This window comes from Arachis ipaensis, chromosome B2 (assembly GCF_059453495.1).
Source record: "Arachis ipaensis isolate K30076 ecotype BB chromosome B2, ASM5945349v1, whole genome shotgun sequence".
Lineage (NCBI taxonomy): Eukaryota > Viridiplantae > Streptophyta > Magnoliopsida > Fabales > Fabaceae > Arachis > Arachis ipaensis.
The window spans coordinates 106382811-106408568 of record NC_142437.1 but is presented as its reverse complement, the minus strand read 5'-3'; the positions used below and the strand labels follow the sequence as shown (position 1 = coordinate 106408568).

The following is a 25758-nucleotide window of genomic DNA, read 5'->3' as shown; positions in this document are numbered from 1 at the left end:
CTCTTATCAAAACATTTGTTCCAACAAAAAATATTGAACCTTAACACTCATTACAATAAATAAAACAGGTAATACTAAAAAAAACACTTATTTTAATTATTTTAGACATCATTTTTATTTCTAATTTAAATTATTCATTGATTATAGGAACTAACTTCGCCAACACTAATATCATTAAATGAAGATCACATACCCATCAAGAGATTAACGAAAAAGAAAACTATATAAATTCAAGACACATATTTGGAAAAAGAACATACTTACAAAGATGGAACAAACAACACAATAAAAAGTGCATATAACTCAACAATTCATAAAGAACATGTCTTTACAAGAACCTACACAGAAAGAAAAAAGTAACAACTCTAACAACAACCAATAAAAAAAAAAGAACGAGCACCACATAAGAAGATTAAGTTCATCAACTAAAACAAATACAAAAATTAAATCACTAAATAAAAATATCATTTTATACATACAACTCTAATATCTAAATTTTTTGTATTACAAATTATTTTAATAAAATATCTTTTAAATTTAATTTTAATTTACACATTTAATTTAATTCTATAAAATATAACAAATTTTAATATTTATTATATACTATCATTAATTTACCTCTCATTCTAGTAATAATAAATAATGCATACGTACATAATGCGTACATGTAATATTAATGTGTTATAGAGACAGCATCGCATTCCCAAGTCCGAACCGTGTCATAGTGAGTACTGAGTAGTGACTTCTATCATTGACTTGATTTGCTTCACAAAGAAGGTATCAAATCCCGGTTTACTTCTTCTCTAACTTCCTACGAACTGACAAAAGATCTTCCAGCCTCCTCCATAAGCCTCCTAAGCCTCAGCTTGTATATGTTTGAGTGAGAGCATCACTTTTAACCAGTCGCTGCTATGTCTTCCCAAAACCAAGAATATGATGCGTACATTAGTTCCGGATTGCAGTTCCTTCATCCTTTTATTTCAGGTCTCTATGATGCACTCAAAAGTGTTGGACTGCATGTTTTAGCAGACGGCACCGAGCCCAAGACTAATAAACTTTTATTATCTGGCGCAATCGAACGATGCAGAGTTTCTATCATAGTTTTCACAATAGCTTATGCTGAATCAACCTTGTACTTGCAAGAACTCGTGAAAATAATGGAGTGTCATCGGAGGAAAGATCAGAAGGTTGTGCCCGTGTTCTATTGCTTAGATCCCTCCCAAGTATGCAATCTGAGCGGTTATTTTGGGGAGATTTTGTCGCGAACTCTGCAAGGAATCTCAAGGGATGAACACAGGATGTTGAGTTATGAGGCCGCCCTTCTTCAACAAGCTGCTTCCATTTTACCCAGGTTTCTTCCAGATATCTGGTAATTAAATTCTCCCATGTTTTTTAATGCTCTGATCTTTATTCTTGATGAGCCATGACCTTTTGAGTATCTTTGGCTTGTTGGAGACTAGAGTGGAACGTGATTTTGTCATTCAATTCTTATCCTGTTCCTCTGATAAATGTGCATATTGATCAATGTTTGTGAAGGTTCCAGAGACTGAGAGGGTTTGAAGAGAGTTGGGAGAGAAAACAAAGATACAGAGAACGAGTAAAACCAGCAATACCACGTGACTAACAAAATTTATTATTTTTTTGTTAACATTTGACTAATTATAGACTAAATTCTAAACCCAAAAATCTAATTGTATAAAAAATTAAAAATAAAGTGTTGGCCCAAAGTATCGGCTAATATTGATAAAAAATGTTGGCTCCTAACATTTTTCATCTGTTGTTGACGATGACTATTGATGAAAAGTGATTGATACAAGTTAGGTACTTAGTATTTATAGAGGGATTAGGGTGCTGCTAACTAACTTAACAATGGCATAACTACCTAACAGCATAGTGACAGCTATCAATATTTCTAACAAACTTTCTAACTTAACCAATATCCCTAATCATTTGTATTATTGGTTAATGATTATGCTTTATATTTATATTTTTTTCAGGAATAACAGAAAAGTTATGAGCGATATAGTTGGACATGTTACATCCTTGATAGATTCAGCGAAATTATTCATTGCGAAGCATCCGGTGGGAGTAGACTCTCGTGTGCAAGATTTGATTCAACTCTTAAACAATCAGAAAGCAGATGGTGTCCTCATAATAGCAATATGGGGAATGGCGGGAATAGGTAAAACTACAATTGCCAAAGCCCTCTACAATCAAATTAGCCACAATTTCGAGGCGAGGACATTTGTCCCAGACATCCAGGATAGCATGGCGGATTATACAAGGAGGCGGCTTCATTTCATTTTGAGAGACCCATATGAAACACAAGCGCATAACTTTGACTCAACAAGAAAGTTATGGTGGGAAGGACTTCGTTGCTTAAAGGTACTTCTTATAGTTGATAATGTGAGAAGTGACCTAGAGCTGGGGTTTTTGGCAGTAACTCGTGAAAGTTTTGGTCCAGGGAGTATAATAATCATCACGACAAGAGCTAAACACGATCGACTTCATGAGATTGGAGTTAATCATATATATAGAGTGAAAGAAATGGACTACAACGAATGTGTTGAGCTTTTTAGTTGGAGCGCATTCAACAAAGCCACTCCTGAAAGAAGTTTTTCTGGTCTTATTAATTATGCAATTGAATATTCTGATGGACTGCCACTGGCTCTTGTGTGTGTTGGCTCTGCTGTATCTGAAAAAAGTATACAAGAGTGGGAGAATGTATTGGACAGCTTCAAAAGATTCCCCTTTGAAGATGTATGGCAGGTTTTAAAAGAAAACATATTTTCTGTTGGATCTGAAGAAAAGAAAATATTTCTTGAACTAGCTTATTTGAGTCATCTCTTTATTGGAGTGGACCGAAATGATATATGTCAGATATTACAAGGAGCTGGACATCACGATGCATCGAGAGCAATTAAAGGGATTGAAGAGCATAGTCTTGTGTGGTTTGACAAGGACAAGCTTCGCATGAATCGTTTACTACAAGTCATCGGAAGAGAAATGTATATGAAGGAATCATCGATTGAGCCTCAGGTTTGTAGGATGTTATGGTTTATGAGCACATAAATATAAATTGATTTATAGTTGCCATTTGTTTTTGAAACTCTTTTTGGAACATAACAAAGAAAGAAAAAGAATTGCAACTCCCTTAATCCTGGTGCGTACTGAAAATCAGCCACGAATCAGCCACCCGTTTTACCAAAATAAATTCATTAATAATAAAAATAAATTTTTTAATATAATAAATTGTTAAAAAACTTTTAATTCAGTTTATAGTGTATGCTGCATAGATTTAATACTTCTCCGAAAGTTAGTTCAGTGTGTTTTATTTTCACATTTAAAAACTTATGCAGCAAAGGCCATATGATGTATTCTTGAGCTTTCGAGGCAAAGAAACTCGCTCAAAGTTCATCTCACATCTTTATGCCTCTCTTGAAAATGCTGGTATCTATGTTTTCAAGGATGAAAACGGGCTAGCAAGAGGGGAAACTCTCTCAATCTCGCTTCTGAAAGCAATTGAAGAGTCTAAAACTTCTATCATTATTTTGTCACCAAATTATGCATTTTCAAGATGATGCTTGCAAGAGTTGGAACACATCATGCTCTGTTGTAAAAACAAAACTCAAAAGGTGCTGCCAGTATTTTACCATATAGATCCCTCGGAAGTGCGAAATCAAACTGGTAAGTTTGGACAAGCTTTTGATAACCTTATGAAAAGATATCCGGATAAAATAAATGGCAAGGAGCAGAGTTGGAGGAAAGCGCTCCGTGAAGTCGGGTGCATTGCAGGGTTTGTCATCCGAAAATCCAGGTAAATTAATTAATATACTTTACATTTTGGAGAAATCTCTATTCAACAGATGTTTAAATATGTAAAGTTTTTTTTAGCAAGTTTGTATAAATTCTAAATTTTGGAATTGCATATCAAAATTCTTTTTCTTTAACTTCTATATAAATGCCTATGAAATTCTTACTGATATAATTCAACTTAATTTTGTCTAACTAGCATGTTATTTACTTTAAGCAACATTATACTTACAATGAAACTAAAACAACTTGAGAAAGTTGTAAATCTTCTCCTACTGTCTGTATAATCTCTAGTACCTATGGTGCAGGAATGAAAGTGAGGATATTAAGAACATTGTTGAACATATTACTCATATGCTGGACATGAAGGAACTGTTTGTTGCTAATCATCCGGTAGGAGTTGAATCTCGTGTTGAAGAGGTGATTGAACTGTTAAAAGACCAGCAGCAAGAAAATCCTCTCCTACTTGGTATATGGGGCATGGGAGGGAGTGGTAAAACAACCATTAGCAAAGTGATTTATAATAAACTTTTCCGCAAGTTTGAAGGTCGGTGTTTCCTCCTAAATATAAGAGAAGTTTGGGATCAAGATAATGGAATTCTTTATTTACAACAGCAACTTCTTTCTTCTATCTTCAAGACAACGAAAATAAAGGTAGAAAACATTGAATCTGGAAAGTCAATATTGGAAAAAAGACTTGGCCAGAAAAAGATTCTTCTTGTACTTGATGATGTGGACAAATTGGAGCAGCTAAATTCTTTAGCTGCAAGCCGTAAATGGTTCTGTCCTGGTAGCATAATAATCATCACAACAAGAGACGAGCATCTTCTACGTTGTCTTAGAATTGACAAGTTATATAGTATGAAAGAGTTAAATGACAAAGAATCCATTGAACTTTTTAGCTGGCATGCATTCAAAGAACCATGTCCAAAAGAAGAGTTTGCTTCACTTGCTAATGAAGTTGTTTCATATTGTGAGAGATTGCCACTGGCTCTTGAGGTAATTGGGTCACATCTGTTTAATAGGAAAGTATATGAATGGAGGAGTGTTTTGAATAAACTCAAAACTATTCCAAACAATGATGTAAATAAGAAGCTTAAAATAAGTTTTGATGGTCTAAGTGATGATAGGGATAGAGAAATATTTCTTGATGTAGCATTTTTCTTTATTGGAATGGACAAAAATGATGTAATTGATATATTAAATGGCTGCGGGCATTAAGCTGAAATTGGAATGAATGTTCTTATGGAACGATGCCTTATTACTGTGGACACCAAGGGAAAACTTGGCATGCATGGTTTGCTGCGAGACATGGGAAGAGAAATTATTCGCGAGAGTTTGCCAATGAAACCTGAGGAACGTAGTAGGTTGTGGAATCCAGATGAAGTGCTTAATGTATTATCAAAAGACATGGTAAGAATTTCAAGTATGTTTTCAAATTCATACAACAACAATGATATATTGTGGAAACTTTTGTTTCATCCTTTTCAATTATATTTTCAAACAAGGGAGTGGAACTTCAATTATATTCTATTCTCTTGAATTTTTATGATTCTACCTGATTGGAGTTTTAGTTATTTGACTCTTTTTTTTCAATTTTTTAGTGCTCTTTTAGCTACCCTTAATCCAATTTTACTTTTTGGTTCCTATAATTTATAGGGAACAAAAGCTATTGAGGGACTTGCTTTGAACCTACCAAAGTCACTGAATCCAACCCACTTAAAGACAGAAGCATTTAAGGAGATGAAGAGACTCAGATTGCTTCAGTTTGCGAATGTGCAACTTGTTGGAGACTTTAAATTTCTTTCGACAGATCTTCGATGGTTGTGCTGGCATGAATGTCCTCCAGAATATACAATTGCAAACTTTTATCAGGGAAATTTAGTTGCCATTGACTTCAAATATAGCAAACTCAACCTAGTATGGAAGAAGGGTCAGGTATAAATTCTGAGTTTTATTTGCTTTTGTGGTTGAACATAGCAAACCTCAAACAAAGAAAACTTCAAGAACAAGTGAGAAAAACAAAGCTCATGATCTTTTTAGACATGTTGAAAGATTGGAGAGCTTTGCATTTTTATAGGTGTTTGTGTTGTGTTTTGTTTTTTTATATGGGAACCCTATTCCCCCACCTTTTCTGTATTTCTGTTTTCTCATATTAATGAAATTCTTATAAAAAAAGTATATACCTATTAACAAATTTCTAAAAACAATTCAAGTGAATTTTCATATATTCAAATCTAGTTTTTTTTTTTTAGTTCTTGAATTCATCTCCTTAAAATTCTTGCAGATGATGAAGAATCTAAAAATTCTCAATCTTAGTCATTCTCAACACTTGACACAAACTCCTGACTTTTCAAATATGCCCAATCTTGAAAAGTTAATACTCAAATATTGCCCAAAGTTGACTTCGGTTTCTCATACCATTGAACATCTCAAGCAAGTTCTTCTAATCAATTTGAAAGGGTGTTCAAGGCTTCGTGTACTTCCAAGAAGCATCTACAAGCTGAGATCTCTCAAAACTCTCATTCTCTCAGAATGTTCATTGATTGATAAGCTAGAGGAAGACATAGAACAGATGGAATCATTGGCAACTTTGATGGCAGATAAAACTGCCATAACACAAGTGCCTCATGCACTACTAAGATTAAAGAGCATTGTGTATATTTCTTTGTGCGACTTTGAAGGATTATCGCGCAATGTATTTCCTTCAATCATTTGGTCATGGACCTCTCCAACAAATAATTTCTCACCCCAAGTGCAAACACTTTTGGACTTGTCAAATCTTGTTTCCTTAGTAGTCCCAAAAAGAAATTCTCAAGGCCTATCATCCATTATCAGAGACCTTCCACAGGTTCAGAATGTTAGGATGGAGTGTGGCTCACAACTCCAAATAACAGGAGATGTAGCTTCAGATACTTGTAACGTCACAAACTGCAATGAAATGATAGTGTCATCATGTGCATCATCAGTTGGTTGTTGCAGTGAAGGTGATGTTGCTGAATTAGAAAATTCCTTGAATTCAATTTTAATCCAAATGGGAATGAATTGTTCTGTCACAAAGGCACTCAGAGAGAATATTTTGCAGGTTTGTCTATATCATTGTTCTATCATTTTATTCTTTGTTTTTTGTAACTCTTGAGATAGAAATATGCTAAAATAGTTGTATATCATCAAAATAGTTTATAATTTCTTTCCTTTTTTATAATTCTTTTAGGTATTTCAAAATATTGTTGGAAATGCTGACCATTGAAATTCATACATGCTAAAGCTATTGGATCACCTTTTAAGATCCATGAATTTATGGGTCTTTAATTATAAATGAGTAAACCACCACTAGAATTGTATCTCAAAGATTTTCGATGCCACAAGAAACTTTTTCTTTTGTTATTTTATAGCCTATTTTGTCAACATCAAAATCCTTAGGATACTATTTTGATGTTTTGCTCATACAAATATATATTATTCACTTATTCAAAGTTAACTCATGAAAGTTACAACTAATACTTAAACTTTGAATACTAAAGTATGTTTTGATTATGCAGAAATTTAATGCCAGAGTACCTGGAGAATGTTTGCTTCCTGGCAATAAGAATCCTGATTGGTTAACATTCAGTGGAGAAGGTTCTTCTGTAATTTTCGATGTCCCTCATGTGAATGGATGCAAGTTAAAAACAATGATGTTGTGTGTCTCCTACTCTTCATCTCCAAACATCAAAGCATCTGAAGGCCATATTATTAAAAATCTGTTTATCATAAATCTCACAAAGACCACTCATTATCTCTACGATGGAGATACATTGGCTTCACTTAGAGAAGAGGAATGGCATAAAGTGATTTCAAACCTTGAAGCTGGAGACAAAGTACAGATTGTTGTTGTTGCTAGGGTAGGAATCATAGTGAAGAAGATAGTGGTTTATCTCATATATGGTGAACCAATTGATATTGTTTGTGGTTATGATATGGTAGCAGATGGAAATGTCACTGTTCATGGTGGAGATGAAAAAGTAAGTGATAATTCTCTAGGTATCTAGAAACGTTATTTTAAAACATGAAATTTATGTCCATATTATGTTGCAGGCTGATTTTGATAGAGCTTTTAATATCTGTTTTATATTTGACTCCTATACTTTATGTTACTATCTTTAAGTTTATCAGGAGTGGTTCTACTATTTTGAACTTCAAATTAAGTGCTATGAAATTATCAACTTTTAGAAAGTTTTTCTTGTTTAGAAATGTAAAAGCACATTTCTTCCTTTTGCCACCTTATATAGTGTGCTATTACTCATCTATACTATAAAGCAAGTATGCAATTATTGAAACTTCATATTCAATCACACATTAGTTCTCTCCTCTTTTACTTTCTCTCCATTTGTATGCTTACTTTTTGTTCATTTTCTCTGCTGATCTGTCTATAAAACTAATGTTTATATATATTTTTTCAGAAAAATTCGAAGTCACTTGGAAAACGAAAACTCCAGAGAGTGTGATCACCAAAGAGTATTGTGTGACTTGTCAATTTGAGTTGAAATTGTGGGTAAGTGTAGTAGGCTAAGAAAAGTAAAATTTAATTTGTTGCCTAGATCTAATTATAAGTTTTCCTTCTAACCTCAGATATCATTTTTTAAAAAACTTCTGCACATACTTTTCCCCGAACAATGTTTCAATGCACGACACTCTTAAAGGTTTTAGAAAATTTTATGCTTATTGATTTCTATTAAATCTATATCATTAAATGGTTTTAATTTATCAGGCACCAAGTTAATAATTCATGTAAGTCATTCACTTTTTCTGGTACCCAACTTTACACAAACTGTTTATGTAATGTGAAATTGATGACAGGGATGTAAGTATTGGCTCCAGAGAGGATGCAACAAGAGGTGCAGATGACTTTTAGGATGCTATTAAGTAGTAGAATACATTTTAATGATAGAATCAAAAGATCTTATTCAAGTCATGTCTGATTAATAATCTAAACTTTTCCACCCAAGAAGATTGAGTTCTACATACTAATGAGTATAAAGGAGATTGTTTATATCTATGTATAGCATTTTACTATTCATGTTTAGATTATGATCCGAGGCTCTATAAATAAGGTATATAGTTCAAAAACCCTTGCAAAAAAGAAAAAAAAAAAAACTTTTCTTCTTGGTTGAAAGCTCTAAGTAGTCTCTGTAAACTTATAATATATGAATGAATCATTTTAGTTGACAAATTGTGAATCTTGAGCCAAATTAGTTCTCACTAAAGGTAATATGATGGAAAACATTTGAACCTTTGAAGTACTAATAATATAACCTATAGTTGACAATGTCACCTGCTTAAAATTAAAATTACATTAATCAGCTCTTTCTGTTGGTATTTCTTTTTTTAGGTGTACAACAAATTAAAAAAAAAATTGATAGATATATAATCTATCTTAAGTCTTGTGATAACAAATATGTTGCACTTGATGCTCAGGCTCTAACCATCTTATATAACCTCTCTGCTGTTTTAAAGCATCATATCCAGCTAGTTACATAGTTACCTGATATCTGAATTGTACTTAGCTGAATCTCCCAGTTCCTCTGATTAATCTCATGATGGAACCCATCTGGCTCTATCTGATGCCTTGAAAGATCCCATTTTCATAATAGTTGTTCTCACCTTATTTTTAGAAACATTTTTAAGAAGATTTCTACAACCAATTAGGGGAGTTGCTGCTCTGCCAAGACTTGTAAATCAATCGGTTCAATTGATGAGAATAATTGTTGGAAGAAAAGATTGGCTTCTCTCCCTAAATCTTCAGATTCGGTAGACCAGGATCCATCTTAAACAGACCACCTCTAACCTCATGAGGGTATAAGACACCATTAAAAATTTAAAATCACCAATTGCCAGACAAGGAGGCATAACCTGTAATGATAAGGGAAAAAAAGGAGAGTAAGATGTTGCCATAAATGCTCTCTTACTTGAGGGATTGGATTTCCATTACTGGTTGGACATAACTACTTCAATGTAACGGAATCAAATTCAACAATAATTGCTTGAAAAAAAGAATCAATGAAGTGGACAGAGAGCTTAGTTGCAGTTGTCAGAAACCAAATTCCACACTTTTTGGAACAAACTATGGGTTTCTAAAACCATAAATATAGACTGTTTATATCTCCTAATTAGCTCTTTATTGAAATGAGAGATAAATTCATCAAACTTCTACCTTTTTTGTTCCAAAATGGTTTGCTCCATTGTCTCCTTGTTGACCTTGTTATCCTGATGTCCATGTTCTCATTGTTGCTATGTTTGGCTTCATCAAATTGGTCGCTTTTAGCATTGTCCACGCTTCCATTTGCATAAATAGCCAGGTCAACAAATTCATCACCTTCCTCAATTGTGTCACAGTCCAAAATGAGCTATGACCGACACTCTAGGAAAATAATTTCATAGCAATATAGACTCAAATATAAGTTGAATAAAAAAATTACAAATATTTTACAAATTCTAAAATAAATAATTATACATTTCTAACAAAAATTAAGATAATTAAGAATAGTTAGATCCTGCTTGTAACATATAGAAGGTTTAATATTATTTTAATGTAGGTTTAATACTAATTGAAATTTTTCTATTACGTATTTTTAGAAATTGATAATTGATTGTTGTCATGTATTTTATATTAATTTAGGTTTAATACTTGTTAATAGATTCTTTTATATAAAATAGAGAAAATTTCACTTCCTTCTCCTACAAGATGCTAAAATGACACTTTTTTTCCCTCTATTTATAAAATATACATTCTCCTCCCTTATAACTTTTAAAAAACTTTCTCTTTAATCCAATTTAAATTTTTTATGTTAACTAATGTTAACTTTATCCATTTTTTAAGAAAAAATAAATTATTTTTTTAAAAAATACCCTTTAACAAAAATTATAATTTTTTCTCATTAAATTTTGCTTACTAAAATATCTTTTAATAAATTATTTTTTTATTGATTAAATTATATTTTTATCAAAATATTTTTTAAAAAATTTAATAATTAAATTATTTTTTTTTAAGCTATCTTTCAATAATTTTTTAATTATTAAATTATGATTTTACCAAAATTTTTGTTAACAATTTTTTTATATTTTACTATTAATTTTTTTATATCAATATATATTATTTTAAGATTATTTTTCAATATCAATATATATTAATTGTTATACATATTAACAATGGTAAGATTTTTTTATTTAATGTTAAAATAATATATATTGATATGAAAAAATTAATAGTAAAATATAAAAAATTATTAACAAAAATTTTGGTAAAAAATCATAATTTAATAGTTAAAACTTAAAAAATTATTGAAGGATATCTTAGAAAAATATAATTTAATTATTAAAATTTTTATAAAATATTTTAGTAAAAATATAATTTAATTAATAAAAAATAATTTATTAAATAGTATTTTGGTAAGTAATATTTAATAATAAAAAAATTAAATTTTTGTTAAAGAATATTTTTGTAAAAAATAATTTTTTTTAAAAAAATAGATAAAGTTAACATTAGTTAACACGATAAAATTTAAAATAGATTAAAGATAAAATTTTTTAAAAGTTACAAAAGAGGAAAATGTACCTTTTATAAATAGTGAAAAAAAATGTTATTTTAACATTTTGCAGAAGATGAGAGTGGAATTTTTTCTTTTATTTATGTAGGATCGATTTTATTGATTCAATAAATAATTTATCAATTGAACTAATAAACTAAGAATCTGACCGATTTTTAAACACCGATTTGATTCTGACAACTATAATAATTAGTTCATTACAACATGAACATGGTACAATCTTGGATCTAACACTTTAGGCCATTGCCTAAATGGGATTTTCATGGACCAAGTTAAAAGTTAAAACCATTATAATCAAATCAAAGTTACTATCTTTACATAACCCATTTCCAGAAACAGATTCATTTACTTGAAAGGTAAAACCTTTTGTGAATTTTGTTGGCCCTTTCAAATAATGCCGCCCCCAAAGCTCTACAACGCATTGCAAAACTCTATATTATCCAAATCTTTCACTCTCATGCGTTTTCTCACCTTCCAAATTCGTTCACTTTCATCAACTTCTTCTGCTTCTGCTCCTGCTACCCCATCACAGGACCATGTCTGCCACCTAATTCTTGAACAGAAATCCACTTCCAAGGCCATTGAAACTTTCAGATGGGCCTCCTCGCTACCCAACTTCACCCACTCTCAATCCACATACCGTGCCTTGATCCATAAGCTATGTACTTTCCGCCGTTTCGACAACGTTAAGCAACTGCTCGACGAAATGCCTGACTCAATCGGCATCCCTCCTGGCGATGAAATCTTCGTCACAATTGTCCGGGGGTTCGGCCGTGCCAGCATGACTCGTGCAGTCATCAAGGTCCTGGACTTGGTGTACAAGTTTCATAGCAGCCCTTCCTTGAAGATATACAACTCCATTCTTGATGTCCTTGTGAAGGAGGACATTGACATAGCTAGGGAGTTTTATAGGAAGAGTATGATGGAGTCGGGGGTAGTCGGGGATGATTATACTTTTGGGATCTTGATGAAAGGGCTCTGCTTGACCAATAGGATTGGTGAGGGCTTTAAGCTCTTGCAGATGATAAAGTCTAGCAGAGGGGTCACACCAAACACTCTGATTTACAACACCTTGCTTCATGCACTTTGTAGAAATGGAAAGTTGGGAGGGCTAGAAGCTTGATGTATGAGATGGTGGAACCGAATGATGTCACGTTTAACATTTTAATATCCGGGTATTGCAAAGAGGAGAATTTAGTTCAGGCTTTAGTGATGCTGGAGAAGAGCTTTGCCATGGATTTTGTTCCTGATATTGTCTCCGTGACTAAGGTTGTGGAAGGTCTTTGCAAGGCCGGCCGTGTAACGGAGGCTGCTGAGGTTTTGGACAGAGTTGAGTGCATGGGGGCTTCACTTGATGTTGTGGCTTATAACACCTTGATAAAGGGGTTTTGTGGAGTAGGAAAAGTAAAAGTTGGGATTCATTTCCTGAAGCAAATGGAGAGTAGAGGCTCTCTTCCAAATGTAGACACCTATAACATACTCATATCTGGTTTTTGTTATTCTGGGATGTTAGATTTGGCCTTGGATCTTTTTAATGACATGAAAACAGATGGGATCAGATGGAACTTTGCTACATTCGACACGATAATTAGAGGGTTGTGTTCAAAAGGAAGAATCGATGAAGGTTTTTCAATTTTGGAGCTGATGGAGGAAAGCAAAGAAGGCTCGGGAGGGCACATTAGTCCTTATAATAGCATAATATATGGTCTATTCAAGCAGAACCGTTTTGATGAAGCAGTTGAATTTCTAACAAAGTTAGGAAAGATGTTTCCAAGAGCTGTTGACAGAAGCATGACGATTTTCGAACATTGTAAGCAGGGGAGTATTGACGATGCAAAGAGGGTCTATGATCAGATGATTGATGAAGGTGGAGTTCCAAGTATTCTAGTTTATGATTGCCTAGTTCACAGATTATCTGAAAACAGTTGCGTCCGAGAAGCAGTTGAGCTGATGAATGAAATGATTGCCAATAACTGCTTTCCAGTTCCATCTACATTTAATGCAATCATTGCAGGTTTTTGCAGACAAGAAAAAGTTGAAAGTGCATTGAAGTTCATGGAAGATATCACTGCAAGAGAGTGTGAAACCAATGCAGAAACTTATGGTCCTTTGATTAATGTTACATGTAAGAAGGGTGATCTTCAGAAAGCCTTGCAACTCTTCCTAGAAATGGTAGAAAAAGGCATCATTCCTAACTATTTTATTTGGAATTCACTGCTATTGAATCTAAGCCAAGAAAATTATTTCAAAAATAAGAATATGATCAACATACATGACCTACTATAGTACTATTTGTTTTGTTTCCTCTAGTGGTTTAAAATTATTGCATCATTTTTTATGCAATCAATAGCATTTTTTATTACTAGTTTTGATGTTATCGAGATGCATTTTTATCTAGATCCGTAATACTTTTAATGTCACAAAATGCAATGAAATTGTAGTAACATCAGGTGCATCAAATATCTCAAGAGGGAGTACCTCATCAATACATGGTTGTTTTAGTGAAGGTGACATTATTGAATCAGAAAATTCCTTGAATTCAATTTTAATCCAAAAGGGAATGAATTGTTCAGTCACAGAGGTACTTAGAGAGAATATTTGCAGGTTTGTCTCTCTATTTATTCTATCAACTTGTTCACCTGATTAAAACTAAACTGTGTATAACACTTAAAATTCCAAAACTAAAGAATGTTTCCATTATGCAGAAATTTAGTGCCAGAGTAACTCGAGATTGTTTTCTTCCTGGCAATAGGAATCCTGATTGGTTAACATTCGTCGGTGAAGATTCTTTTGTAACTTTCCATGTCCCTCAAGTGAATGGGTGGAAGTTAAAGACAATGTTGTTATGAATAGTCTATTCTTCTTCCCCAAACAATGTACCATCACAAGGCCCTATTGTCGAAAATCTGTTTATCATAAATCACACGAAGACCATCCCTTATGTCTACGATGGAGATACACTGGCTTCACTTAGAGATGAGGAATGGCAGAAAGTAATATCAAACCTTGAAGCTGGTGACAAAGTGCAGATTGTTGTTGCTGGGTTAGGATTCACAATGAAGAAGACCAGTTTATCTCATATATGCTGAACAAGTTGACCAAACCAGAGAGCAACAAGGTGAAGGTATTGTTTCTGGTGATAATATGGTAGCAGATGCAAATTTCACTGTTCATGGTGGAGATGAAAAAGTAAGTGCTAATAGTCTAAGTATCTATAAACATTATTTTGAAATATAAAATTTATTTATGTCCATGTTATCTTGCAGGCTGAATTTGATAGAGCTTTTAAAGCAAAATTGCACTTCATAGACCTGATTAATATATGTTTTCTATTTGACTCCTATACTCTATGTATGCTATCAGTTACTACCTGTAAGTTTATCTTGGAGTGTTGCTACTATTTTGCACCAAATTAACTGCTACTATTTTAGGATGCTATTAAGTAGCGCTTTAATGGGAGAATAAAATAAATCTTGCTCAAGCCATCTCTGATTAATAGTCTAAACTTTTCCACCCAATGAAGATTAAATTCTGCATAATAAGGACTACAAAGGAGACACTGCAGATCTCTGATCTTTATAGCATTTTACTATTCTGTGTTTAAATTATGTTTGATGCTTTCTATATAATGAGAATGAGACCCGCGGACTCAAATAAATAACAGTAGCGATTAATAAATATTATAAAATAAATTAAAATACATAATTATGAATATGAATAGAAAAATATTTTTTGAAATAATAAAAATTTAATCACAAAAATATACATCGTAAATCTATAATTATTTATATAGTGTCTAAGATTATCTTTACCAAAATGCTATATATACATAATTAGTCATTAAATTTACATATAAATATTTGTATAAAGATGTGATTGATCTTGGTTATAGCTAACGGATCACTTGGTATTTTGAGCATTTTTCTATTCCCCTCCTATCTTCAAAAGGTGCTTAAAGATGTAAATTTTTTGTGCATGTTTGTTAAAATCTAAACTTAGCAAATGCATACTAAAATTCATTTTCTTTAATTCATTCCTATGTAAAAGCATACGAAATTCTTACTTGTATATAATTCAACTTAATTTTATCTAATTTGCATGTATTTATTTACTTTAAGCAACATTATACCTACAAAGTAACTAGAACCTATAACAATTTGAGAAAATTGTAAATCTTATTTACTGTGTGTATAATCTCTAGTGCCTACCGTGCAGGAATGAAAGTGACGATATCAAGAACATTGTTGAACATGTTACTCATATGCTAGACATGAAGGAACTGTTTGTTGAATGACAAAGAATCCATTGAAATTTTTAGCTGGCATGCATTCAAAGAACCATGTCTGAAAGAAGAGTTTGCTTTACTTGCTAAGGAAAAGTTGTTTCATATTGCGAGAGATTGCCACTGGCTCTTGAGGTGATTGGGTCCCATTTGTTTATTAGGAAAGTATATGAATGGAGGAGTGTTTTGAAGAAACTCAAAACTATTCCAAACAACGATGTACAGAAGAAGCTTAATTAAGATAAGTTTTGATGGTCTAAGTGATGATAGGTATAGAGAAATATTTCTTGATGTAGCATTTTTCTTTATTGGAATGGACACAAATGATGTAATTAATATACTAAATGGTTGTGTGCATTTTGCTGAAATTGAAATAAATGTTCTTATGAAAAGATGCCTTATTACTGTGAACACCAAGAGGAAAGTTGGCATGCATGGTTTGCTGCGAGACATGGGAAGAGAAATTATTCGCGAGAGTTTGCCAACAAAACCTAAGAAACGGAGTAGGTTGTGGAATCCAGAGAAAGTGCTTAATGTATTATCAAAAGACATGGTAAGAATTTCAAGTATGTTTTTAAATTCATATAACAGTGATATATGGCGAAAATTTCTGTTTCACCCTTTTCAAATATATTTACAAATAAGGTCCTGAATCTTGATCAGTCCACCTGTTTGTAGTTTCTGTTATTTGACCTTTATAAATTGTTTAATGCTCTTTAAGCTACCGTTAATTTAATTTTACTTTTTGGTTCCTATAATCTATAGGGAGCAAAAGCTATTGAGGGACTTGCTTTGAACGTTCCAAAGCTATTTGAGTTTTATTTACATTTTGTAGTTGAAAAAACATAAATAAAAAAACTTCAAGAACAAGAGAAAAAAACAATGCTTAGCATTTATTTGGAGTAAAACTCATGATCATTTTGGACATGTTGAGAGATTGGACAGCTTTGCTTTCTTTTTTTATAAAGGTCTTTGTTTTGTGCTTTTACTTTTCTATAGGAGAAATCTAATCCACCACCATTATTTTTGTCTGTTTTTTCTCACCTTTATGGAATTCTTATTTTATCTAAAAAGAAAAGAAAAGCACACCTGTTTACAAATTTGTAAGAATAATTTAAATGAAATATCACATGTTTACATCTATATTTTTCAGGTTCTTTAATTTTTTCACCTTTAAATTCTTGCAGATGATGCAGCAGCTAAAAAATACTCAATCTTAGTCATTCTCAACACTTGACACAAACTCCTGACTTTTCAAATATGCCCAATCTTGAAAAGTTAATACTCAAATATTATGCTTTATATATAATGTATATAGTTCAAAACCATCGCCTTGCAAATTTGTCTGTTTTCTCGGTTTAAATAAAGCTCTATCTATTACCTGTAAATCTAGATATATGAATAAGTCATTTTAGTTGACAAAATTGTCAACCATAAACTAAGTTGGTTTATGTTATAGTCTGACAATTTAACATTTTCGGATTTCATTTCCTCTAACACAAACCAAGCTCCAACCCAACTCTCCAGCCGACCCCTGCCTCACCGTCCTCAATTTTGAAAATGCACTTTACAAAAGTCAAATATGTTATTGAATTCTAGTATCTGTTAGTAAAATATGAGGAGCTAAAAGATAGCCCATAGCCAAGTTAAAGCCATAGTATGGCAGATTAAGAATCACTAGATGTGTTAAAGTACTAAAAAGATCCGCCTGATTGTACCAAGAAAATTATGAAAGCTGACCTCAAACTTGCTTCAACACCCAAAAAGGGAAAAAGGTATATACAATGCATCGCATATTTGATATTTTCCCGAAGAATCAGCCAAGAGCATATTTTTCAGAGGATAAAACTCATTTACGTTTATCTATGGGGACAAGGACAAAAAATGAAGGAACACCTGTTAACTACCACTTTCAAATCTAGATTGGATACAAAACTCCTTATACAAATCAAAATGTTGTTCCCATTTTGACATATGTTTCTTCAGTAGATTACATGCTTTTAAACCTTGAGGTTCAGAGATTTCCAATGGAGCATGAAGACTCAACTCAACAGGGCAATGATCATCAAATACCTCTTGTCCAAGAGGCTTTGTCTGCTCCCTGGACTTCCGGACATGGAATATAAATGTATCATAAATTTCAGCACTATAAACAGAGTCCCCTGTAACAAAATCTTGGGCACAGCAATTGAATGCCATTGGCCGATATGAAAAAAAAGATTTTCCTTTCAACGAACCATCCCAAGCTTCCTCTTGATCATCAGAAAGAGATATCTCCGTAGAGCAATCAGTTGAAACAGTTATGTTACTAGCCACCTTCATTACTTCATTGTACTTGAGGCCAAGCTCTGCTTCTATGGAAAACTCGTCATCTTCCAAATTTGAGCACCCGTTGTAAAATTCATTTAGCACAAGTAGAAATGGAAATGGCCTAACTGGACCCACAATGTCATCATTGTTGTGGTGTGAAGATTTCCGTAAGAAGAATGGAGGCAACTGAGGAAGGTCAGGTAAAGCTAAGAAATCTAAAGCTATCTTATGCTTGTTTACAACTTGTGGACATTGAGAATAATTTAAAAATGCCAATTTTAACACCTCCATAGGCAAGTCAGCCCAAAGTCTCCTTAAAGCAACTTCATGAAGGCTTGTTGGTGGTTTTATATCTTTGAAGACAGCAGCAGTTGCAGCAGATGATCTTAACCGACCAAACCCACAAGCATTTAATTTCTCACACAAAAACTCATGCACTTTACTCGCATAAGATTCCTTCTGTCGAGTTTGCATGTGACTCTTTTCTAGTTTCCTGTGTAGCAATTTAGAAAGACTATCACCAACATATGCCTGAAGGTAAGCCAATTTTAGGTGATGAAATCTTTTTGGAAATTTGTATTCCTCCTCACTGAAGGGATGCAAGTGTTTGTCCAGCCATAATTCTTCTTTGTGGCAATGATCTAAGTTCCTAGTTGGAGCCCAACAAGCATGATATCTTTGCAATTCAAACTTTCCAGATGACAACAGCCTTATCAGTGTAAATCCACCATTTTCATCTGATTCACAAAGTAGGGCAGCCAGGTCACTGCTTAAAATTCCAAAACCCAAGACAATCTCTTTCTTCAGCTGCCAATCAATCCATTCAGGAAGAGCGTCCTTTGACAGCTCTTCCCTTAAGAGACAATCTCCACAATGACACTTGCAGCCAGATAAATCAATATCAGACGGAAGCTCCCAGGCACAGAATGCTTTGTTAATATTTGAAAGCTTCGAAGCAATATATCCTTTTCGGAATGGCAATTCAGGTCCATAACAGAAGAGATTAAACTCACAATTCCAAAATGATCCCAGTATAATGCAATATCCAGACTCAGAAGCCAACTTGAAAGCATCTTCCCTTGAGTTGGACCTCAAGGTAGACAAGCTTAGCACAGTTACGTAACAAGGCTCATCAATATTATGCATCCATTGTAACACTGGCATCATAGGCTTCCTCACATCAATGAGAAGTAAAAGACTGCTAGAAGCCACTGCGCAGAAGAAATGGTTAGGACCTGCCTTTGACAAGGCAAGAAACTGCTCGATTTCGCTTGGAGCATACATACGCAACATATCAATCTTCATTAGGCAACTCGCGTTACATTCCTTGGATCTCAAGTCAACTAAGAAAACAGCATCAGAGCGAGCAACCACCAAAATCCGAGGATGCCAACTAAATTCACAGCTCACCCACACACAATCACTACAATAACCCGAATCATTCCACAGAACTTTCAACCTAGTCCCCTTAAAAGAAGTACTCGAACCGTGATAATGAGACTCCAAATCAAACAAGAACAATTGACCACTTTCTAACAACACCACACTCTCTTCCAATATATGAGGGCTCCAACAAGCATGAACAACGGAAGAACTCTTGAAAAATTTACCGCCCACATATAACATAACAGGCCTATCGAAAATAGAGCTATGCTTCACAATGAACCAGTGCACAGAATAGAGAGTACAAGCCGACAAATACCCAATAACAGGAGAAGAGGAATCATAACCCGAATAGGGAGGAGGTTCAAGAATAGGGTTCACCAAAATTTTCAGTATACGGTGAGCAGAGGAGGATCCCATCTCCGCACGGAAAATATCATCGTTTCCGTCAAGGTGGACTTGCAACTTGGAGTCTGTGACGGAGAGCATGAAAAACCCGATTTTGTCATCGTTGGGCCCAGTGGGGAAGAAAACAATGGCAGTTCTGCGATCTGGATAAGTGAGGAGGTGGAGACGGTTAGTAAGGAAATAGGAGGACGGGGAAATGGCATTGTTTTGGGCGAAGGAGGAGAGAGAAGAAGCAGTTGAAGGGAGGAGGGAATGGGAAGAGAGAAAACGGGAGGGTGAGAGAATGGGAGGGAGGTGAAGGAGAGAGGGGAAGACAGAAGAGGAGAAGAGAGGATTGAGGGAGTTAGTGTCAGGGTTGAATTTGAGGGGGCCTAAAGTGGTAGTGGTTGGTTCAGAAAGGAGAAGAGGGGCGACGGTGGAGCCACCAGGTGTTCCGATTGGGAAGAAGGACCTCCATTCCTGTGATAACTCCATTGTTGATTATTATTCATGAATCAATTTTCAAATTATTCATCGTCTGCACTGAATGCTGCCAATTAAGAAGAAACTTGATCATTTCTGCCACAAAGCATAGGAATAATATATGACAGCAAATTCCAGAATAGAAATGGTGTTATGGGTGAAAAAGTACAGGAGGTAAGAAGATATCTTACCTTGTCAGAAGCATGGAGTATGTACCGGAGAGACTGAGAAAGAGAGGGGACCTTTGCCGTCACAGGTTGGTGGTCAGGAACTGGTGGAGTGGCAGCTGCAACACCAAAGCAAGATGAGTGAGTAATATCTTACCTTGTCAGAAGCATGGAATGTGAACCAGAGAGGCTGAGAAAGAGAGGGGACCGTTGCCGTCACTGGTAGGTAGTCAGGAACTGGCAGAGTGGCAGCTGCAACACCAAAGCAAGATGAGTGAGTAATATTTTATATTTCAGTAGCAAAGGGGTAAAAAGGAAAATGAAGCAACAAAGCAAAAGCTACATAACACAGTGGTGAGAGAGACGAAGCAACAAAGCAAAAGCAATATTTTATATGATAAATTACATGACTTGCATTATTTGTACTTTCTCTTGATCCACCTCTCGTATATATCCTCCCTCATAATCTATAATCCCCCAAACAATAAAATCTCAGTGTGATCACAAGGTCACGGATTCAAGCCATGGAAACAGTCATTGATGTAATTATCAAGTTAGACTGCGTACATTACACTCTTTGGGTGCAGCCCTTCCCCGAACCCTGCGTTAACGTGGGATGCTTGTGCACCGGGCTATCCCTTTGCCCTTTAATTAATCCTGGCAACAAAACTAGATACAAGATAGGTAGAATCATGTACCTTATAGCAGAGATGCTTTCACATCCAAGCAGCTCCTGAAGCTTTTCATCGCATAATATCACCCTTCCTACCTACAAACAAGTGTAAATAAAACAATCAGCTACCATCTTAAATAATTTTTTATTTTATCTTTAGTTTCCACCTTCCACCACATGGTTAAGATAAATCCAACTGTACAATAGATTTTGGTTCACCTACTGCTACTTAAAAGCAAAGATCTATTCTTTTTTCTTCTTCTCCCTTTATTATTCTAATATAATAAAAAATAAAAAAAATAAAAGAAGTGAAATGATTGAATAGTTCAGAAATGCCTCCCACATGCTATTAAAGGTTGAATCCCTTCAAGGGATATACAAAGATCAATTATGCCAAATACATAGCAAAGAAGATAAAAACATAACCATTAGTATTTTGCTTGAACTCAATGACTCTTAACCACACCAGGTTCTAAACTTTTACCCAATGATTCAAAGTTCAAACTGAGAACTTTTGACTCATTTAACTAAACTGATGAGTGATCAATTTAGTTTTAAAGCAGAAAAGAAATACGAAAAAGAAAAATTGTAAACCAGAAAAGGGGTGAAAAAATTTCATTCATCAGCAACAAGTTTTCTCACAATTAGCATAGTTTCTTTTTGCTTTGACATCATAAAGAAAGAATGAAAGATGTTCACCTTTGACTTAAGAACAAGAACACAAGAGTTTAAGACTTAAAACAATTTCAGAGAAACTCCCCAGAGATATGAAGGGAAAGTATGTTTTGAACTCTGATGCCAAAACAATAAAATAAAAAACAATTTCAGAGAAACTCCCCAGAGATATGAAGGGAAAGTATGTTTTGAACTCTGATGCCAAAACAACAAAATAAAGAACTCGTGAAACAAATCAACTCAATTATACAGCTAGAATAAATAATGAATACTAAATCAGAATTGGAATATATAAGTTCTTCAAAATATTTTTCTTGAATTCTTGTCTTCTTCACATAAATCTTAATCTGAATTGTGAATTTTCAGAGAAGCAACACATGTCTGCTTAAGATTTATAGTTTCAAGAAGCTGCAACAACTCCTAGTCCTACAAGATTAGCAGTAAGTTGAGTGAAAATGCTTCAAAGTACTATTAAAAAAATTTAAAATCTATAGATAGAAGCTTATTATGCCATTGTTGTGAAGAGTAGATAGACATATAAATCAATTACCATAACGTTTATTAGGATTTAGTGACTTATTACAAGTAACCTTCTTTGGATTGATCATGTTAGTATGTATCTAGTCTTAGCTTTCTCAAGGTTCAAGAACAAACAAAGGCTTGCAAAGCACTCAAGTTCTCCATGAAAATCATGCAAACCAAGAAGAGCACTTAGCAGGTTAAGAAAAACCAGAGAAAGACCAGGAAAAACACATATCAGAGACGCACATATGTCAAGACAATCTGCCATCTAGAAACTAAACACCACATAAGTCGCAACACCTTTATATATATTATCACAATCAAGTAGACAACAATATCACAATAGCAGCAGAGACAGCTCAATGTACATACAGAGAATAAAAAGTTTGCAAGGAAAGAAGGTTAAATAGGAACATGAAATTGGAGAGAGAGAGAGAGAGAGGGGGGGGGGGGAGGAGGGGAGGGAGGGAGTGAGACCTAAGGCAGTGCGGAAGAGACAGTTGAGCTTGTCAGCAGCGGTCAGGAGGGCTGACTTCATCCTCCTCGTGGGGAGTAGAGGTACGGCGACAGGAAAGGATTGAAGGCTAGGCAGAAGATGAGCAAGGCAGGATGGCATAGAACACGGCGAAACGGCGATGCAGAATTGGTGGCAATGTCGACAGCGAGAGTAAGCTGTGGCGGCAGTGGCAAGAGGACCACACTCTGTGAGCAGCAACAGGGAAAAGGCTCAAGGCTGGCGCAAAGCTCCGGCGACGGCAAGGCTAGACAAATACCAAGTGAGGACCAGAGAAATAAAGAGGGAACACAAAAACACAGTGATTGAGAAGAAATAAAGAGGAAGGAGGAAGAACAGAAGTCCCATCCTGAATCTAGTTAACTAAGTGCAACAAAACCAATAGTTCAATGATTCCTTAGTCACAACGCTAACATCAAAAGAGAGCCAACCAGAACCAACTTGAGCCAATCCCATGGTATAAATCAATGCTCGCTTAACTCAATTTATCTATTCTAAACCTACATTAAAACAGCAACAATCAACTACTATAAATTAATATAGAATAAATAAAAAAATAAAAATAAATAAAAATAAAAACTCACCTGTACACTGCAGAAGCAGAAGCAAAGTCACGGCAGAGAAGGCGGAGGCAGAGAAGCGAGCCACGGCGGAGCACACTGCAGAGGCAGACGAGGCAGAGAAGACAAGCTACGGCGGAGCCAAGACGGCTGAGACGACACAGACGGAGTAGAGCAGAGGTACGCAGGGACGCGGAAGAAGCAGAGGCAAGCAAAGACTAAGGGCGCACATACAAGGCAGAGGAGCCGGCGAGAGGCGCGGAGATGAGGCGGCGACCGTGCAATGGCGGTGAGTGAGGTACAGAGGTGAGAGACACCTTAATATATGAAATTTGGTAAAGAGGACCATCTCTATCACGAAATTTGAAAATGTTAAAAAATTATTGATTTTTTATTTTAATCGTGGATAATATATATATATAGGGTAAAGTATACTTTTTGTCCTTGAAGTTTGCTAAAAGTTTCAAAAATATTCCTAAGTTTTGATTTGTTTCAATTTTGTTCCTCAAGTTTTCGATTTGCATCAATTTTATCCTTATTACTAATTTTTTGATAATTACTATTTTTCTTTCCAAATATACCCCTCCCTTATTATACCTATCATCATCATCATCACAATTCTCTGTCTCTCTTTCTTTCTCTCTTTTCATCTTCACTGTCCTCTCCATCTCCATCATCATCACAACCCTCTGTCTCTCTTTCTTTCTCTCCATCTCCATCACCACCATCTCTGTTGAGCTCCAATTTTCGATGACCACCACCCTTTTTTTTTCTTCGCACAAATCCAGACACAACGAAGCCATCGCTCTTCCTCCTTCTCTGTTAGCAAACAGAGAATGAGATGTGGGATAGGTTCTATAGAACCGGTTTTTGGAGGAGTTCTTCTCGCAGGATCCCTCTAGCAATGCTCTTACTACTTTTCACTCTCAATATGTTCATTGAAATTTCAAAAAGCATGCATTTTTGTCCAACAATGAAGATGTAGTCTTTTCTCTCATCCTCCTCTTCTTCTTATTTTCTCTCTTTTTTTTATTTTTTAATTTTTTTTTGGGAGAAGGGAGGAGGTTGGAGTATGATCATGGTCATGATGATAAATTTGTTTGTTTTGGATGTTGGTATTTTGAGAAATAAGAAGTGTGTTGAAATGAATCATGTTTGGTTATTTGTCATTTAATTTTTGTGTTATTAATTTTTCAATGAGATATAGTACGAGTAATATTGAAAGGAAAAAACTTTGTTGTTGGGGTCAGGGTTTCAGGTTAGTGTGGCAACAAAAGGAGTTTGCTTTGCTTTGTGTGAAATCTGGAAACAAAAAAAAAAAGAAGAAACTTTGTTGTTGGGATAAGGGTTTCAGGTTGGTATGGCATCAAAAGGATTTTGCTTTGCTTTGTGTAAAATATGGAAACAAAAAAAAAAGATATTAACCCAATTAGTACTAATAATTAATGAGACTGAGTTTGCTAACAGAGAAGGAGGAAGAGCGATGGCTTCATTGTTGTCGGGTTTGTGCGAAGAAGAAGAAAAATGGTGGTGGTCATCGAAAATTGGGGCTCAACGAAGATGGTGGTGATGGAGATGGAGAGAAAGAAAGAGAGACAGGGGGTTGTGATGATGATGGGAGTGAAGAGAACGGTGAAGATGAAAAGAGAGAAAGAAAGAGAGACAGAGGGTTGTGATGATGATGATGATGATAGGTATAATAAGAGAGGGGTATATTTGGAAAGAAAAATATTAATTATCAAAAAATTAGTAATAAGGGTAAAATTGATGCAAATCGAAAACTTGAGGGACAAAATTGAAACAAATCAAAACTTAGGGATATTTTTGAAACTTTTAACAAACTTCAGGGACAAAAAGTATACTTTACCCATATATATATATAAAGCTATTTTATATTAAATGACTTATATAATAATAATTTTATTATCATAAATGTTGAATTGAATAAGTCATAGTAGCTCTTGATTTAGAATTAAATGAGAATAAAGTCATAGATACTATTTTATTTAGTTGTTAAGTTTTAATAGGTGTCATACTTAAATATAAATAGTGATTTAAAATTTTGGTCCTCAAGACATCAAAGGTGTCTCTAAAGCTCATTTTTCATGAGTGAAGTTGTAATTTAGCATTACCAAGGATACAGAAGGTTATAGTTAAGTAAGATCAAAGAACCAAACTCTTTTAATCATACTTATGAACATAGTTGTCAGAACCGAATTAGTGATCGAACCGGTCAGGTCACTAGATCACTGGATCATTGAGTCACTGGTTGAACCGATTGACCCAGTCCTGTGTAAATAAAAAACAAAACATAGTCAAAAATTTAAAATTAAAATTTAAAATACATATTTTCATTAACATTTTAAAAATATCTAGCTATTCTAAAACAATATGAAATATGAA

The 25758-nt window shown here is 34.3% G+C and overlaps 2 protein-coding genes, 1 long non-coding RNA gene and 1 pseudogene across 9 annotated transcripts; 2 read left to right on the top strand and 2 right to left on the bottom strand.

Moving 5' to 3' along the window:
* The first annotated feature begins 697 nt into the window (after positions 1-697).
* On the top strand, positions 698-8900 carry LOC107627607 (disease resistance protein RPP2A). The gene is given in 9 exon segments (XM_088503698.1): positions 698-1369; positions 1998-3039; positions 3360-3817; positions 4122-5226; positions 5473-5751; positions 6101-6898; positions 7356-7817; positions 8256-8347; positions 8653-8900. Coding segments are annotated over 8 exon segments (4647 nt in total). The 5' UTR covers positions 698-911; the 3' UTR covers positions 8301-8347; positions 8653-8900.
* A 171-nt stretch (positions 8901-9071) lies between these two features.
* On the bottom strand, positions 9072-10182 carry LOC110268971 (uncharacterized). The gene is made up of 2 exons (XR_002357774.2): positions 10007-10182; positions 9072-9705 (listed from the first exon to the last, which is right to left on the bottom strand). It is a non-coding gene; the product is annotated as an uncharacterized LOC110268971 (long non-coding RNA).
* A 1516-nt stretch (positions 10183-11698) lies between these two features.
* Positions 11699-16073, top strand: LOC107625688 (pentatricopeptide repeat-containing protein At2g17525, mitochondrial-like; annotated as a pseudogene). The gene is made up of 3 exons (XR_015904830.1): positions 11699-14003; positions 14105-14588; positions 15615-16073. The product of XR_015904830.1 is annotated as a pentatricopeptide repeat-containing protein At2g17525, mitochondrial-like (transcript).
* Positions 16074-17512: 1439 nt separating this feature from the next.
* On the bottom strand, positions 17513-23711 carry LOC107625683 (uncharacterized). 6 transcript variants are annotated; one of them, XM_088503695.1, is made up of 6 exons: positions 23380-23681; positions 23227-23295; positions 22759-22983; positions 21110-21180; positions 20436-20663; positions 17513-20311 (listed from the first exon to the last, which is right to left on the bottom strand). In XM_088503695.1, exon 6 carries the CDS (start codon positions 20254-20256, stop codon positions 17581-17583), a length of 2676 nt encoding a protein of 891 aa, XP_088359821.1. In that variant the 5' UTR covers positions 20257-20311; positions 20436-20663; positions 21110-21180; positions 22759-22983; positions 23227-23295; positions 23380-23681; the 3' UTR covers positions 17513-17580. The 6 variants fall into 6 exon arrangements, with proteins under 6 accessions (XP_088359821.1, XP_088359822.1, XP_088359823.1 ...); XM_088503696.1 differs by having other exon boundaries at positions 20436-20530; positions 20620-20663; positions 22759-23295; positions 23380-23677; XM_088503697.1 differs by lacking the exon at positions 23227-23295 and having other exon boundaries at positions 20436-20530; positions 20620-20663; positions 22759-23042; positions 23380-23649.
* Between the last annotated feature and the right edge of the window lie 2047 nt (positions 23712-25758).

Coding starts and splice junctions, on each gene's coding strand:
- LOC107625683 (XM_088503694.1), bottom strand. CDS start 20,256: ATGGAGTTATCACAGGAATGGAGGTCCTTCTTCCCAATCGGAACACCT.